Source organism: Rhincodon typus, chromosome 30, assembly GCF_021869965.1.
Source record: "Rhincodon typus isolate 14 chromosome 30, sRhiTyp1.1, whole genome shotgun sequence".
NCBI classification, from domain to species: domain Eukaryota; kingdom Metazoa; phylum Chordata; class Chondrichthyes; order Orectolobiformes; family Rhincodontidae; genus Rhincodon; species Rhincodon typus.
Window position 1 is genome coordinate 25,809,132 of NC_063361.1, and position 18,954 is coordinate 25,828,085.

The 18,954-nt window shown below is 40.0% G+C and overlaps 1 protein-coding gene across 1 annotated transcript in view; it reads left to right on the forward strand.

The window, feature by feature from the left end:
* The first annotated feature begins 4,023 nt into the window (after nt 1–4,023).
* The window catches only part of LOC109912401 (potassium voltage-gated channel subfamily H member 8-like), a 79,959-nt gene continuing 65,028 nt past the window's right edge, over nt 4,024–18,954 (forward strand). The window contains exons 1-4 of the mRNA XM_048614415.1: nt 4,024–4,109; nt 4,956–5,185; nt 12,035–12,166; nt 15,059–15,189. Coding sequence (XP_048470372.1) covers nt 4,024–4,109; nt 4,956–5,185; nt 12,035–12,166; nt 15,059–15,189 — 579 coding nt within the window. The remainder of the gene's footprint in view (nt 4,110–4,955; nt 5,186–12,034; nt 12,167–15,058; nt 15,190–18,954) is intronic.

An 18,954-nucleotide genomic window follows, 5' to 3' on the forward strand; every position in this document is an offset into this window, starting at 1 on the left:
CACCTCCTGCCTGACCCAATTTTTTTTTTCATTTGAGTGTTTTCTATAGTGTGGTCTTTTCTTTGAATGGTTTTTTATTTGAATGCTGCTGACCTCATTGGAAAGAAAGTGTTTGGAGGTGATGCTGAGACAGCTGCGTAAGAGGTGTGCCACTGAAGAATCGGAGTCCTGGAGTACGTCAGTGGCATTTGTCATTTTAACTAAGTTTGCTTATTCACATCCGACATACTCATCGGCTTAGTAATCAGTGTCAGTTCATTCCACATTTAAGTCATTATTAAAATTCTGAAACAGTGTGCAAAATATTCAAAAATTCCAGGAGAAAACTGATAGAGTTACCTGTCCTATTGCCGGCGGTGTATTTCAGTTCACTCAGGAAGTCATCGTGCCAAGACAAAAAACATTTTTTTACCTGCAAGTTGTAGTGGGGACTATGGATAATGATGGCAAAGGCTCCAAATTTCTATCCATCATCTGGGCCAGCGAGGAATCTCTCCTCATCTTTACCGCTTACCACTAGGTTGTGTTGGAAGGATTTGCAAGTGAAAACTCAACCCATTATGAAAGATAGAAACGAGGAGCAGGAGTCAGTCATTTGACCCTTTAGGCTGCTTTGAAATTCAATATGATCATGGCTGATCCTCTATCTCAATGCCATATTCCCACTTTCTCTCTATACCCCATTGATCCTTTTAAAATCAAAAGGTTATCAATCTCTTTCTTGAATATACTCAATGACCTTGTCTCCACACACCCATATTGTCCCAAATCTCACTGGTTGATCACCCTTTGAGTGAAGAAATGTCTCCTCATCTCAGCCCTAAATGACCGTTTTGAAAATATGAACCCTTCGTTCTAGACTCAGCCAACTAGGGAAACATTCTCCCTGCATCTAGTCTGTCTAGCCCTGTTAGAATTTTATATGTTTCAATCAGATCCTATTCTTTCTTCAAAACTTGAGTGAACAGAGGCCCAGTTAAACCAATCTCTCCTCACAGGATAGTCCTGTCATCCCCAGTATCAGCCTAGTGAACAATGTTCTCTCTACGTTGCACATGCAACCTTGCCAGTGTTCATCACATGACAATTAGCATTGGCATTAACTTCTGCCTCTGGAAGTCGTTACTGTACCCGGGCTTTGAAAAATAGGGCAAACGCTGCTAGTGAACCTTCACTGCATTCCCTCTATGGCAAGTAGATACTCTGTAAGGTGGGGAGATCAAAACTGCACATAATACTCCGGATGCTGTCTCACCAACAGTATGACATCCTTCCTTCTTTTTGGAGGACTTGTGGCATAGTGTGTAGCCAGAAATTCCAGATTTGAGTGCTACGCTGGTATTAATGATGGCCGAAGAAGGTGTGTTCATTACACAACCAACTTATCAACTTGTAGATCCTTCTAAAACTTTCCAACGATAGGTTGTGAAAAGCAGGAGAGATTCCTGGTGATGAAAAGAATGTTGGAGCCTCTATCATCAACACCAGTAGCTCCAGACCAATGTAAAAGTGTACGTTGCCATAATCTACACAGTGCATTCGCTCATAATTAATGAGTTTGCAGTGTATTATGGGTAATGAATACAGTTTTACTATATTGTAAGGCCATTCTCTGTTGGTAATCTCCTGAAGGTTGAGCAAGGAGAGGTGAAGAGATTTATCCTTTGGTGTTGTTTATGCAACTTATTAGCTAGGGACTGGTGTGTCACTAGAGATGATTATGATTGCCATGCTGATCCTGTGTGTTTCTGAGTGTGAATGCAGACTATGAAGCCAGATTGCAAATAAACAGAATATAAAAATACTTGCATTTACGTAGCAACTTTCCTCAGCAGGGATCAGCCATCCCAAGTGTTTGGCAGCTAATAAAGTACTTTTGCAGTCTAATCACTGTTGGAATCACAGCACCAATCTGTACCCAGCAAACTGCCACAAACAGCAATGTAACAATGAGCTATAGCCATTTTTATGATGTGGATTGAAAGATAAGTATTAAGCAGGTCACTGGAGATGTCTCTTATAGATAGATTTTTCAATATAGAACTGTGCAATCTCTTACAGTCAGCTGAGAAAATAGGTCAGGCCTCAGATTAGTGTCTCATCTGAATGACAGCACAGGATTCCCTCAGTACTGCACTGAGGTATCAGCTTTCAGCTTTACCCTCAAGTCCTGGATTTGGGTTTGAACTCAATCTTCTGATGTAAGAGGTGAGCCTATCATCCAACGAGCTACCAAACTGCTGCCATGACAGGATTTGAAGATTTGGCATGTACAACTCTATTTCCAATGTAGCAGCAGAGACTTGGCTTCTTTTTACTTTTGTAAAATAAATCTACTGCACCACTGGACTGTAAAAATATCTTAATGCTTAATAAAACTTCTGCATTTGTTTTTATGCCAAAGCATCTCTAATGTGTATTTTACACTGAATAACTTATTGGAGAGAAACATTTTTGGAAACAAACAATTCTTACAAACATCTGTGCCCCATAAATATCATACAATTTAGTAATCTGTTTCATATTGTGTGGTGAGATCTCTGAAGAATGTTGGTCAAGACAATGACGGAGCACCAAGTTATTTTGCAATAATCTCTAGAAAGTGATTCTGAGGCAAGATCCAATTTTAAACTTTGGAATTATGCAAATTCTACGTAGGAGTGATGTAAGACTGATTTTTTTTACAAAAAGGACAAGTTTGCAGCAACTTTCAACAGTTTGTCCCAATTCAGCGTGTTATCTTCTAGATTTAAAACTCATCAACAACACCAGTTTAAACTTTTAGTTGAATCTTAATATGGGAATTTGAGGTATTGAGGAGATTTTTGAGTTTGGGTGTGAATGGATGATTGTTAGTTTTGCCTTGGCTGAATCTTTTCCTTCAGTGTGTATAAAAATTGGACAAAATGCATAATTAGCAGATAGACTAAATCTTTCCCTGGGCAGGATCTCCACCTCCCAATGCTGGTAGTGAATCCTATGCTCCTTGGCCAGCTCACTTGCATCCATTTAGAACCATAGGGCCACTAGTTGGCTTGAGGCAGCTCTTCCAACTCCCATCGGAGAGGACATCTTGTCTCTGCAACCTATTATCCAATCAAAGGGACAGCAGCTTCTTGTCCCTGCAGTGCCAAAGGGAGCAGTGGCAACTGCTGGCACTGCAGGCAATCCCAACGAGGAGACAGCAATGGAATCTGGAATTAAAATGGTAAATCAGTAGAGTTGTTTAGACCAAGCTGGAAGGCCCAGGTGAAAGGGATGTGGTCAAGGGCCAGGATATCAGAGTGGGATGGGATGAATTACCTGCAAGGACCCATACCCCTTGCCTGGTGACACACTCTTCAAGATTTACCCAGCAGTCTGAACTCATGGTGCCAGTCTCCCTGCCTCTAGTAAAGTCTCAGTAGTGACCTTAGATGGTCATTAATTGGGGCTTCAATTGTTTAGAAGTGAGGAAACCATCCTACTACTCACCTTCTGCTGGTAATATAGCTTCAGGCTGGATAGGAAATAGAAGTGGTGCCACTTCCACTGCACCACATTTTGTGTCCTACTCCCTCATTTCCTTCTTCAGGGGTTTATAAGAATCCAGCCCTGATTTCCAAAAACAGTTTTCTGTCACACCTGAACTCAAAATGACCACTAATGCTTCCAAAATGTTTTCTTTTAGCTCTGATTAATGCACTAATTTGGACCTGTTCAGGTTGAAACTGGAAACTGGAAACTGGATCAAAATGACCCAGCTGAGGTGACATTGTTGGTATTCCAAGGATCTTGTAACTTCAGTTTGGAAAATGCATCAGAATGGTGCTCAAGTTGCAACTCAAAATAACATATTGCTGTTATGACCTTGAAAGGAATTAATGCTGTTGGAGGTGTAGATCCTTATTCTTTTAATTTCTTTTGAAAATTCATCAGATAATGTTTGGGAGTTTAGGGCTGAAGGGTAATCGAGGGGGGATGGTGCGGTGTGTGAGCTTCAAATTGCAATAGGCCAGTTGTGGGTGCACATCAAACCCCAGCATGAAATTATTTTTCACCAGACTGCAGCAGCTGTCACAGGATGATGAAAGTCTAAAGACATTCTACTCCTGCCGTCGTATTGTTCGGTATGTTGGACATAATGGATTTTTGTTTTATTCTTTCATTGGACGTGGCCATTGCTGGCAAGTCCAGCGTTTGTTGCCTATCCCAAATAGCCCTCGAACTGAATAGCTTGTTGGGTTATCTCAGAATGGAGTTAAAAGTTAATCATAATGCTGTAGACAGACCAGGGAAAAATGGGATTTCCTTCCCTAAAGGGGTTGAGTGAACAGATGGGTTTTTATGACACTTGATGATCATTTCACGGCACCATTAGTGAGCCTGGCTTTTTAACTCCAGGTTTATGAATAAAGTTTAAGCTCAAACTCTGCAGTGGTGGGATTTGAACCTGTCTCGTACAGGAGTTAACTTGAACATCAGTGACATTGCTACATGGGGCCCCTGCCTCAAACATGCTGTGTTTTCCTGACCTGTCAATTTCATAATTACCTTTGCTATGGTCAGTTTGCTCAGATGGTAAGTTGTAAAACCAGCAGTGCTTCTACATTGTTTTCTGCACAATTGGTGTCTTGTAAATATAACATAATTTTCAGCTTTTGTGCCTGGACTTTGAGACTTACTTTTTAATAAAATATTCAATATTTGTGTGTTGTATGTGGCTCAAATGTCTTAAATTACTCCAGTGAGCATCACTGTGCAATACATTTGAAGAGGTGCTTATTAATTAGCCAACAGTTTAGGAAAATTAAGGAAATTAAGTTATTTAAATATTAAATATTTAATTAAATATCCTAATTAATTAAATATCCTAATTAAAAATCCTAATTAAATATTTACGAAATTAAGTTATCATAGACAGTTTTCAATATCACATTTCCAATTGATCACTTCCATTTTGTATTTGCAGACAGCAATTTTATCCTTGCGAATGCTCAGGTGTACCGTGGCTTTCCCATTGTGTACTGCTCAGATGGATTCTGCGACCTCACTGGCTATGCTCGCACTGAAGTCATGCAGAAGAATTGTGGGTGCCGATTTCTGCACGGAGCAGAGACTAATGACCAGGTTTCTGTGCAGATTGAAAAAGCACTTGACAGCAAGCAAGAGTTTCAGGGGGAAGTGCAATTCTACAAGAAATCAGGTAAATGTTTACTGTTGATGAGTGTTATGTCCTTGTGTACACCCATTTCATCAGACCATAACACTAAGGGGCAGAAATAGGACCTTTAGGCCATTAACCTGCTCCATCATTCAATGAGAACATGGCTGATCTCATAATCCAAGACTCCACTTTCCTGCTTTTTCCCCATAATCTTTGATTCCCTAACTGATTAAAAATCTGTCCATCTCAGCCTTGAATTTACTCAATGATACAGTCTCTACTGCCCTCTGAGGTAAAGAATTCCACAGATTCACTAACCTCTGAGAGAAAAAATTACCTCCTAATCTGTGTCTTAAAGGAATGATATGTTCTTCTGAGATTATTTCCTCCAGTCCTTGACTCTCCCACCCTGTTAAGTCCCCTTAGAATCTTATATATTCCAATAAGGTTGCCTCTCATTCATCTAAACTCCAATGATTACAAAAACTATTCAACTTCTCCACATAGTCCAATATGTCCATACTTGGGCTCAGTCTAGTGAACCTTCTCTGGACTGTTTCCAATGCCAGTGTATATTTAGATGAGGGGCCCAAAACTGTTCACAGTATTCCAGCTGCAGTCTGACTATTGCCTCATATAGTTTCAGAAAAACTTCCCTACGGATTTCCTCTGTGTGCTCCGGTTTCCTCCCACAATCCAAAGGTGTGCAGGCTTGGTGGATTGGCCATGCTAAAAAATTGCCCGTAGTGTTCAGGGATGTGGAGATTGGGTGGGTTATAGGGGGATGGGTCGGTGTGGACTTGTTGAGCCGAAGGGCCTGTTTTCACACTGTAGGGATTCTATGATTCTATGACTTATCTTACATTCTCTTTGAAATAAAGGCCTTGAGATTAATTCATTCCACATTTTATCTGCTCAAGATAACTTTTAGTGGCAACGTTTAAAGGGAGTTAAATAAATATCAAAGCTCGTGTCCATATAATGCAGTTTATTATACCTGGGCTATCAAGCAAGGTTAATACAAGGGAAATGTTGAATTAACATCTCCATTTTTAGGCCATCATGTTTATCTTGCCAGAAAATGCCATCTTTGCTTCACATTTCAAATATACTAGAAAATTTCAAATCTGCCTGAGATCATAACAGCTGTATGTTGAGAAGGGTCCTTTGGACATAGTGGATAACCCTTCATCACATTCACCAAAGCTGATGGATAAACAACATTCTATCAATTATCCATGCTAGAATATGTTCAAGGTCTTTCATTCTACATTATTACATGGTCCCACTGCCCTCATCCTGAAATAACATTTCCAAAATCTTATATGAAGCAGTTTTGAGCTTTTCAGTAGAGATTCCAACATTGTTATTGTGGATTTACATCTCAAAGGTTAAAGTGTTTAAAGGTCACAGGCTCGTGATATTCTGTGGGGCTCTCTAAATCTTGCTCCCTATGCTCGGCAGTGTCAATATTGTATTTCAGTGGTATTACAAAGCAACATTTGGTGAAGCCAGTTTGTTGGTTTACGGCCCACAGCATTAACTGGGATTACAGATAAAAGCAAAATTGCACAGATACTTGAGATCTGAATTCAAAATAGAGTGTGCTATGAAACTTAGCAGGTCTGGTATCATGCATGGAGACAAAAATAGAGTCTCCCCCTTTTCCGATGAAGGGTCTAGGCTCGAAACGTCAGCCTCTCTGCTCCTATGATGCTGCTTGGCCTGTTGTGTTCATCCAGCCCTGCACGTTGTTGTCTCTTAACATTTTGAGTCTGGTATGACTCTTCTTTAGAACTGTGGTTGTGGAATTGTCCCTCGTCAAGCCTGTTTTGTCCAGTTTCTACATTTATCGTCCTGTAATGGACTCATTTTCCTTCATGCCACTCCATCACCAATAAGATTATCTTCCATTTCCGGCTCGTCTGAAAAACAATCAAGTAAAACTTTCAGCTTCTCAATAACCTGAATTCCCCTTTTCTCAATAGATGTTAATACGGTGTCTTTTTCAAAGATGTTAAATAATTGAATCAAACTCCTTCTTTGTTTCAATGTTCCCAGGAATCCCTTGCAGTGAATAATATTATGTGCAGTCACTGAGCTTTTCCTGATCAGTTGGCCTCCTAATGTTTGCTTATCCTAGCCCTTTTTGAATGCATTTACATCGTTTTCAAGTCAAGTTGACCAAAACTATTTGGCATGTTCCAGAACTGACTGCTCATTGACTTGTAAACAGTAACTTTTGAATTTTTTGTTCCTTTATTCATTAACAGGATGTGGGCATCACTGGCTAGGCAGCATTTATTGCCCATCCCTAATTGCCCAGGGGGCAGTTCAGAGTCAACTACATTGTTCTGGAGTCACATGTAGGCCAGACCAGGTGAGGATGGCAGCTCCCTTAGGGGATTAGTGAACCAGATGTGTTTTTCCAACAATCAGCAATGGACTCATGGTCATCATTAGATTCTTAATTCCAGATATTTTATTGAATTTAAATTCCACCAACTGCCAAGGTGGGATTTGAACCTGGGTCCCCAGAACATTATCTGGGTCTCTGGATTTACAGCCTAGTGATAATTCCAAGCTGATACCTCCTCCTATACAAAGCCTGTTGATAAGGTTGGTGCTGTTGTAGTCTGGCATACTGACCTCTACATTGCAGAAGCTAAGTGCCAGCTCTCAGATGCCACCTCCTATCTTTGCCTGGAATATGACCTCAACATGACACATCAGGCTATTGTATCGACTATGGTAACTGACCCCATTTCATCTGGTGACCTCCCCCCCGCCCCCAACCCCACTGCTTCCAAGCTGATAGACCCCCAGCCCCACACAGCTTGCTTCTACCTCCTTCCAAAAATCCACAAACAGGACTGCCCGAGCAGACCCATTGTCTCAGCCTGCTCCTGCCCCAAGGAACTTATTTCTTCCTACCTTGACTCAGTCTTTTCTCCCCTGGTCCAGTCCCTGCCCGCGTACATCTGTGATTCTTCTGATGCTTTATGCCACTTTCAGAATTTCCAGTTTGCAGGTTCTAGCCGCCTCCTCTTTACCATGGACATGCAATCCCTTTAAACGTCCATTCCCCACCAGGATGGTCTCAGGGCTCTCCGCTTCTTCCTGGAGCAAAGGCCTGAACCGTACCCACCCATCACCACCCTCCTCCGTTTGGCTGAGCTCGTGCTCACCGTCAACAACTTCTTTTTTAACTCCTCTCATTTTCTTCAGGTCAGAGGGGTAGCCATGGGTACCCGCATGGGCCCCAGTATGCCTGTCTCTTTGTTGAGGAACATGGAATACTCTTGTTCCAGTCCTAGTACGGCCCCCACCCACAACTCTTTCTCCGATATATCAATGATATCATCGGTGTTGCTTCCCTTTCTTGTCCGGAATTGAAAAGTAATTGATTTTGCTTCCAATTTCCACCCTGCCTTCACTTTCACCTTGTCTATCTCTGATTCCTCCCTTCTCTTCTTCAACATCTCTGTTTCCATTTCTGGGGATAGACTGACCACTAATATCCACTACAAATCCATTGACTCACACAGCTACCTAGACTATACATCCTCACACCCTACATCCTCTAAAGACTCCATCCCATTCTCTCAGTTCCCCTGGCCCCGTCGCATATGTTCCAATGAGGCCAACTTCAACAAGGGAGCCTTGGAAATCTCCACCTTTTTCCTCAACCGAGGACTCCCCAGCACCATTGTCGACAGGGCCCTCAACCGGGTCTGGCTCATCTCCCACACTTCCATCCTCACCCCCTCCCTTTCCTCCTGCAACAGCAATAGGGGTCCCCTTGTCCTTACCTACCATCCCACCAGCATCCACATCCAGAAGATCATCAGATGCCATTTCTGTCACCTCCAGTGAAATGCCACCACCAGACACATATTCCCTTCCCCTCCCTTGTCCGCTGTCTGCAAGGACCATTCCTTCTGGGACACCCTGGTCCACTCTTCCTTCACTCCCAACATCCCCCCCACCCCACAGCCCCACAGCACCTTCCTCTGCTGAAGGCGTAACACCTGCCCATTTACCTCCTCCCTCCCCAGTATCCAAGGGCCCAAACATACCTTCCAGGTGAAGCAGCACTTTATTTGCGCTTCCCAGAATCTGCATACTACATTCGCTGCTCACAATGTGGTCTCCTCTACATTTGGGAAATGAAGCGTAGACTGGGTGACATTTACGTTCTGCCCACTAAAAAGACCCTGACCTTCCAGTTGTCTGCCACTTTAACACATCACCCTGTTCCCTGGCCAACATCTCTGTCTCTGGCTTGCTGCAGTGTTCCAGCGAAGCTCAGCGCAAGCTGGAAGAATAACACTTCATTTTCCACTTGGAGACCCTACAGCCCTCTGGACTCAATATCGAGTTCAATAATTTTAAGGACTGAACTCTCCCGTGTCCCGGCCCCTACCCCACACACCAGGCCTTGTTATCACATAGCCTGCCATTACACACTACCTATTGTTAGTCACTAACAGTCCCCATTAACTGTTATTCACTCACCTAGCCAGATCTTTACCCACTCCTTTGTCTATCCAACTGCTCTTCTCTCTCTTTGGGCTCTACCCCCATGTATCATTCACTCCTTACCCCCTCCTCCCACCCTATCTTCTACATATAAGCTGACATTTTCCTAGCTACCATCAGTTCTGAGGAAGGGTCACCAGACCCGAAAGATTAACTCTGATTTTTCTTCACAGATGCTGGCAGACCTGCTGAGCTTTACCAGCAACTTCTGTTTTTGTTCCTGATTTACAGCATCCGCTCTTCTTTTGGTTTTTATTTAGTTTTATTCATTGTAACAGAGTTTTAGACAGAGAGATTTGTGTAGCGCTAAAACATGAGTAAATTATAAGTATACAAAAATTGTGCATCAGTGCCTCATAAGGCATTTTCACACGTATACAGCAGCAATCTTTACATTGACTGCCAAAAGACTTGAGCTCCAAAACACAATGAGGTGAAAAAGACTCTGAAACATCACTGTGTCAGTTAAAGTACTAAACAATTTTCACGCCTTGACAAAATGCTTGGAAGAAGAGCTCAGTACAGATATTGGCAAAAGGAACTTCAGTGAGGCAATACAATACTTAATTAGATGAATACCTACAGACTTCTGCGATTCATTCAAACATTTTGTTCATTTTATGAGTCAGTTTCCATCGGGATAGATGCAAAAAGGATTTTTGCATGGAAATTTCTTCTGAAACGTTGTATTCAATGTAATTAGGCTTGACTGCAAAACCTACCATTAGCTTCTAATGTAAGGAGAATCTGGCATTTACTATAGTTAACAGTCATAGTGAACCGAAATCTATGACCTGTCGTTATAGATTGCCCCACATGAGGCAATATCCTTTTTGCACCTACATTGTCAATCCCCTTTAAGCATTTTACATACCTCAATTAGATCTCCTCTCATTCTTTTAAACTCCTAAACTTCTCAATCTGGCTTATCTCAAAAACCAACGTCACTCTGATTCATTGAGCCCAATGAACTGTGTTGTTCATGAACAAACAAAAATACTACTTCTTAAATATTTAGCATTTTTAAAATGCTGGAATAAACAAGGATTGCAATAGAAATATTGGCGATGAGACACAGAGTAAAGCTATGTTTTCAATCAGAGTTATCAACACTGTCTGTTTCCTGTATGGCTATTCTTGATTATGAGGGACTATTTGTTTCACCATTTTTTTAACACTCAGATTTGATTAGTTTGATATTTACTGAGCCAAACTAAACAAATAAACTAAGTCTTTTTATCTATTCTGGAGCTTGGCTAGCTATGTACCATAGCAAAGAGGAAGGCCAGTTTGTCCACCATGTCTGTTCAGATTCCTTGTTAATGAACTAATACTAATCTCGTTTCCCTGCTTTCTTCCCTTATGTATATTTATGCAATTGGTCCTTAAATAATACGGTCTTCAACACAATCATTCCTTGTGCTCCAGAAACCCTGTTCAGAGAGCACTTCATCCAAAATCTTTCGTAACTCTGGCAGTGGTCATTTTAATGGATAGTCCTTCTTCACATGCTTGGCAACCAGAAAAAATAATGTTTTTGTTCAATCTTCTTTTTTGCTCAATTCAAACCATCTTCCTTATTTTAAAACCTACTTTTTATGTTTGCTCTTTACATTCTATGCCCTTCATAAACAGTTACTGTATCAGCTAGACAGCTGGAGGCCACTGCTGGGCACTAAAGGAATGTTTGACAGACTCACATATGTCCCCACGTGTGAGCCTTTGCGATCAGGAGAAGGAGTTGAAGTCTATGGCAGGGACTTCTATGCATTTTGGTTCCACAGGAGGGGTTGAAATATTATCGTTCATGGGCCTTTCTAAGAACCTGACTCCTCTTCTTACTAAGTTGACCTGGTGGAAAAGCCACAATTACTTCCACCATGCAAAACTCTGATTAAAATAGAAATCAGGCCCCAGTGAAATGGTTGAATCTTGATCTGAATATTTAAGGAAGAATGCCGCTGTTATCTACTGAATGTCCTTTCCCTCAATGCAGAGGAGTGGGTTACAATTGCAACTTGTAGAAAGTCAACAGGACAACGATGGAACTAATTGGACCTATTTAGGAAGCCATTTCACTGTGGGAAAAATCTTTTATAGGATGTTATTTTTGTGACATTTATGTATGACTTACAGTAAACCATTTAATATGTTACAATTATAGGAAAAATAAACTTTGGGATGGAATACATTAGACAATGTTTTGTATGGGCTCCCTTATCATATAAAATATCAATAGGTATTTGTGACATCGCCCTCAAAGATCGTAGAACTCATATCACTGTATTCAGAAGGCAAAATTTCACTAACCTGTTCACTGTCCTCTTCTCTGCTCTTCACTTGCAGGCACTGCATTTTGGTGTCTGCTTGACATTGTACCCATTAAAAATGAGAAGGGAGAGGTTGTACTATTCCTGGTTTCCTTCAAGGATGTCACTGATACCCGAGGCATAAACCACCCAGGAGATGGGAAAGAAGGTAAAAGCACATTTTACAATTGCACATTGTTTCCCTGATTTTATACAAGGGTTAATGCACAATTCCACTCCCTTTGGAACTAAAAATAAATAAACTCTTAGGATACACAAAGGTTTTTGTTTCTGTCCAATCTTACAGCAATCATTTCAATGTTCTTAGGAACAATGCTTTGTTTCTTGGTAAAGTTTTATAATCGTAATTTTTTCTCCCTTTAATATAAATATTATCAGTAGAGATGGTACTGGATGTCAATGTGGATTATACAGAACTGAAGACCAAACAGAACTTGATACTACCTATGAAGTGATAATATCGATGTCTTGATAATGTTGTCACTCTATTTTAAATTATACCTAAATATCTCTTTGCTACATTGTCGCTAGTTTCAGTAAAGTTGAGTGTTTTGTTCTGTAACTTCAAGGCTTTGAATATTAAACTATTTATAAAGTTGACTTTCTGAAAGTTTCTTGGTCAAAGAATTTTTTTTTGCACTGACGTTTTTTTTACTGTGCTACAATTATCATTTTAAATTTAAAACAAAATGCCAGGACCAGTATGAAACTATCACTTCCAATGCAGATTGTGGAACAACACTGCACAAATTGGTGATCTTAAGACTACATTTTGAACGCCATTCTGTTGCACTTCTCAGGTCCCAACATCAGCAAGTGGTGCTACAATGTGATATGTCTCTAATTACCTAAATACTTGAAAGTAAGAACAGACTGTGATAGTCAAAAGATATCACAATATGAGAGAGTGCCACAAATATGGCATCCATGGCATCCTTAGAGTTTATTTATCTTTGACTCTTGGGGGAGTGGAATTTGCAATAAGGTTTGAACATTTAATGAATTTGTCAGAATGTATCCATTGTTACAACATACTAATGTTAACATCTCTATTAAAATATCAGATTAAGAAATTTGATTTGTTAATATTGTAGGGAATAATTTCACCAGAGCAGTCACTGCTAGTATTTTCGATTATGATGTGACAATTCAAGTGGATTGAGCTGCAATAGAAGGAAGTTCAGTATGAGCAGCCAAGGTTAGATGTTACTCTTTGTAATATTTGCCACATCTCAAATCAACATAAGAACATAGGAAATAGAAACATCAGTAAGCCATTTGGCTCCTTGAGCCTGCCCCACCAATCAACAACGTTGTGGCTGATCTGATGGGAACCTTAACTCGACTCTCCTACCCTGTCCCCTTATAATCCTTTACACCTTGTCAATCAAAAAATTAGCTAAAATGAATTTGAATGTATTCCATGACTCAGCCTCCTCTGCTGGCTGGGGGAGTGAATTCCATACACTAATAACCCTCTGACAGAAGAGATTCCTCTTCATCTTCGTCTCAAATGGGAGGCCTCTTATTTTGAAATTGGGCGTGTATAATTCTAGATTCATCCCAGATGACAAACATCCTCTCAGTATCTCTCCGGATCCTATACTTCAATAAAGTCACCACTTGTTTTTCTAAACGCTGATGCATATAGGCCTAACCTGCTAAACTATTCTTCATAAGATATGTGCCTCACTCCAAGAATTAGTCTCATGTACGATTTCAAAGATAAGCGGTAGGGAGTTCTCCCTAGTATCCCTCAGGGCAATATTCATCCCTGAATAAAAAGACATCTGGACATTATCATGTTGTAGTTTGTGGATACTCATTATGCCTGAATTAACTGTGTTGTATGACAGTGATACACTGCAAAAACACATAATTGGCTATAAAGCGCTTGAGGTCAGTTAGTGATCATGAAAAGCTCTATATAAATGCAAGTCATTCAATCTTTAATCTTCCAAATGACTAACTATAACTCTTACTTATCACATACAAATTTTGCAACTTCTTAGCCTGTCTCCTAAAATTTGGATGAAACCTTGATTTTACAAAGGTGAACTCAACATTCTCAGCACAGACCAATGTTAGCAGATATATTTCAGATCAATATTCAACACATAATTGAAATCCATGACTAAGGGAAAAGTAATTGAGAATATACAGTATGTGGGCTTCAAATTCTTCTTCTGAATTTAAAGCTATCTACTTGCTTAAACATGATGTAACACTTTTCACTTTCAGTGAAAGAGAAACAGCTTTGATTGAAGTATAAACTTCCATCTCTTTAATTTTATTGGTTTTATATGGGACTTCAAAAATCATGATTTCAAACAACTCCTTAATATCTAAAAGCTTAACCTGTGTTCTTAGATTGAGCATCAATTATGAATACTACATTCAGATTTGTTGATGGTTTTAAACACATTAGTCACACTGTGACATCCATATTCATGTCTGGTTTGCTTTGATAATTACTCTGTTTGTACTACTTGAGACATAGTTTATAGAAAATTCAATACCAGCAAGCATATGCCAAGCTTAAAACCAATTAGCATCAATGTACTGATATGAGAAAGACAAGAGAAACTTCAGAAAACGCAACCAAGAGATATATAAGTTATGACAGAGTGCAGGGAAGGTTAACTTCAAACTAAACAGCAACAGAAATGAAAGGTTCAATAGACAAGTGAAAGGTCAGTTTGGGACTGGTTTTACGAATCTCTTCATTGAACAAATTGGTCAATATTTGTAATGGACCACGAGGTAGCACAGTGAAGCACTGAAATCATTTAATCAGAGGTCAATGTTACATTGGTGGTCTGTAGTAGCTTTTTGAAGGGATGAGCTAAGAAAGCCAATGTCCTCCCTCATTCTTGAATATTTGTACCACTTCCTCAAGCCACTCTGGATATCGTCATGAACCAGCAATTAGAAAGACCAAGTAGAGAAGATGTTTCTAGTTTTCATCTTTGTCTTCCCTTGCATTGCATTTATACTGTCCGGGTTTATTTTTATTTTCTGATTGCTTTCTTCTCAACAGAAGGAAAGCTCAAGAACAAAAAGAGTAGTGGGTCCCATTTTAGTGTTGCCCGCAAACAAGGCCGAACTGTCCTGTACCATCTGACCAGCCATCTTCAAAAACGCGACAAAAATAAAGTCACGCTGAACAATGTGAGTACGCCACTTTTCTGCAAATTCACCGACTTCAGTGTTCAATCAATGACCATTACAGGTGGAGGGTAAATTCTTTGTCCTAATATGATGCTTGATAGCGTGTTTGCTTTTATCCAAACACTTTCTGTTGCATCTGAGACCAGTTTGTTTTTATCCGAAAATCGTGATTTCAAACAACTCCTTAATATCTAAAAGGTTAAATTGGGTTCTTGGATTGAATATCAATTATGAATACCACATTCAGATTTGTTGATGGTTTTTAACACTTTAGTCACACTGTGACATCCATATTTATGTCTGGTGAGCTTTGATAATTACTTTGTTTGTACTACCCGGTGACATAGTTTATAGAAAATTCAATACTGGTCTCAGATGCACCAGAAAATTTTCTCAGAAGGGTGAAACGTCACTTTTGATCCTACGACTGCCCTGATGCATCACATTTCAGTGGATATCAATATAGTCCATAATCTTATATTCCAAACCCCTTGAGATAAGGGCCAACATTCCATTAGCCTTCCCGATTACCTGCTGCACCTGTGTGCTACCCTTCTGTGTTTTACTTAAGTTCTGCTACAGTGAAATGTCCAAGACAAACTGCCTTGGATTAGAGAGCTGCTCACTCTTCCCCTCAACTTCAATCTCAGTCAACATTCCTTTGATGCTGCTGTAAAGGTTGGGTGTTCCTTTTGTGCTGAGTTCATTCCTGTTACACTTTGACAGATTGCATTAGTAAGTTGTATGGAGAAGTATAATTTTCTATCAACTTCAATCAGATGGAACTAAATTGAAGCAGACAATCTGTTGTTAAACGCAACCATTACATTAATGGGCTAAGGTTTGAATGGTCTGCTCTGTTGCAGTTTAGAGCACATTGAACTACACGTTTCAGGGATTTAATGTACTTTAATTGTCTAATCTTGGAATATTTCATGAGAAAATTCAATTTTAATCAATTTAATTTATTTTAAGATTATACCTTTTTCTATTCAAAATTATGAATTATTAGAATACTCTGCGTAGTAATAATATTTTGGAAAAATTACAGAACTCAATAGTTAATCAATGATTTTTCTTCCTTGGATGTTGCACAAAATGGGGATAATGTCTTATTATCTTTTCTTTACCAAGATTTAAGAATAGTGAGTACTGCACACAGTTCTGTTCAATGCATTAGGGGAAATATGTGATGAATACTAGAGAATATACAGAAATCATTTACAAGAATGCTCCCAGGACTGCAGAATTTTAGCTGTGAGGGACGATGGTTGGGCAGGTTTGATCTTTTTGGTCTTTCTAGAAATCTATACAATGCTTAGGCAAGGTCAATACAGGAAGGATGTTTCTGGTGACCAGGGAGGCCAAAGCCAGGGATTACAGTCTGAGGATAGAGGGTAGGCCTTTTAGGACTGAGACGAGGAGAAATTCTTTCACCTAGAGAGTGGTGAGCATGTGAAATTCTATGCCACAGAAAGTGGATGGTGCCAAATCATTGAAAGTTTTCAAGAAGGATTTGATATTATTGTTACGGCTAAAGGCATCAAAGGGTGTGGGGAAAAAGTGGGAGCTGGGTGTCAGATGATCAGCCATGATCTTATTGAAAGGTAGACCAGGCTTGAAGGATTGAATGGCCTATTCCTGCTTCTTTTTTTGATGTTTCCATAGTGAAAGGAGGGTGAGGGATGACTTAAATAAGGTACATAAAATTATGAGGGGTTGAGGTACGGCCATGATTGAGAGGGAGGAGACCCTCCAGAAGACAGGCAGAGGCTGGTGCCAGGCAGGAAGGGAGGGCCTCTAGGATTGTACAGTGCTGATCCTTCCATTTGCCAGCAGGCCATTTCTAGGCAGCTGCTCCATCACTGACAGGAAATTGTGGTCAAGCTCTAACACAGGCCCTAACACACCTTTCACAAGGTCACTTGGCTGGCTATTGCCATTGGAAGGTAATCTTGTCAATTCAGCCTACAGAATAATGGTGTAGAGATGGAATAGAATTAGAGAACCCACACATCCGCAAAGGTGTTATTTTTACCATCTGTACACCTACATTTTCACCTCAATTAAGCCCAAATAATGTAGCTTCAAATCTCAGGTTTATTGACATTCTGTTGAATGAGCTGAAGTCAGGAAGAGCATCAGGTGATGAACTGCCATTGGCCTAAAAAGCCTTGTGAAAAACTGAAACCCTGGAGAATATTGAATCGAACTGTGATGCCCTCTGCAGTTAAGTAGTCTTTATCTATGCCAGCACATGAATAATGGCCACTCAGGTAAAGTCCTGGAGGGTTCCTAGGGTGCATGAAGTCACATGTTGGTATAAATCTGCACCGTTGAGGCTGGAGAAAGTTTGATGAAAAACAGAGAAGAGAAATATTTATTAAAATGGTGGTGAACTTTTGTTCACTTGTCTGGTTTTGAGGCTGTGATTTAGCAGCATTTAAATTCAGGATAGACATGATTTGAGAGATTGTACATACTTCAATGTAGTGTGTCATTGCCATATCCATCAAATAATGCCAAATAATAAGTACTTTCTGAATGTCTGCCCAATCAACTGTCACTAAAACTGATTGACGGATGTGGGAAAAGTTGCCTCTCAAGGCCTCTCATGTTTTAGAAATGGTTGAAAAATAAAAATCTTTCACTGGTTGCAATGTTTATTTGTACTCTCTTTTTCTCTGAAAAGCACATTAATTTGAACAGCAAAGCACTTGAAGTAGAATTTCAGGCCAGAACATGCAGAAACCAGAATAATTGCAGATGACAGAAATCTAAAACAAAAGAAGCAATGAAATAATGGAAAAGAAAAACTCAGTAGTGTCAACATCTGTGGACAGAATAGATCAGGCAGTGTTTTAGGTGTGGACCTTTGTTTGAACACCTGAGCCATTAGCTCATCTTTTGTGTCTGCAGTTGTTGACTATCTACTTTCAGAAAACATGCATAGATTTCACACATCAGCTGCACAGCACCGCTTTGGTTTCCATCTTTCCTGGGCCCCAATGACTGAATTCCTCTGATAATCTATTCAACATTGTCAAGTCCTAGTTCTGATTTAGGATGGGCTCTTGGCTTCTTCATCCACGATCAAGCCAAATTTTTTGAAGCAGTCTTTGTTAATGATGTATACATGAGGAGCCAGCGACAGGTCTTACACCCTGAAGCAGTTCTTACTGTATTCTCTATATCATAGCTTAACTCAGAGCAACCCTGCATCTCCTCCCAAGTACTTTCCCAGTTTCTAACATTTTTAACTGAAAGTATTTTCTTAACATATTGACTGAAATATTTAAGTATAAGTGTACCTCAACCCCGCCATCTCCCCCAAAGTCTATCATTCTCAGATTCAAGTGGATATCTCATAATGCTTCCTGATAAATGGTGCAGGAGAACGATCATATGACAGCTGACCTGGGATCGTACTATCAGCAGCTGATACAAAAAGAGTAGGGTTCTTAACAATATCCCAAAGCTCATGGTTCCAAAATAACACGTTGCCAGTGGGGCTGCCACATCAGAACAAAGACAAATATGAAGATACCACTGCGCCTTGACTAGACTTTGACCTATTTTATCACATCCATGACGATTCTTTTAAAAAAGAAGTCAGTAGAGACCATTGAATGCAGAAGTGGAAGCTAATCAAATAATTGTTTCAGAGATAGTAGGAACTGCAGATGCTGGACAATCTGAGATAACAAGGTGTAGAGCTGGATGAACACAGCAGGCCAAGCAGCATCAGAGGAGCAGGAAGGCTGA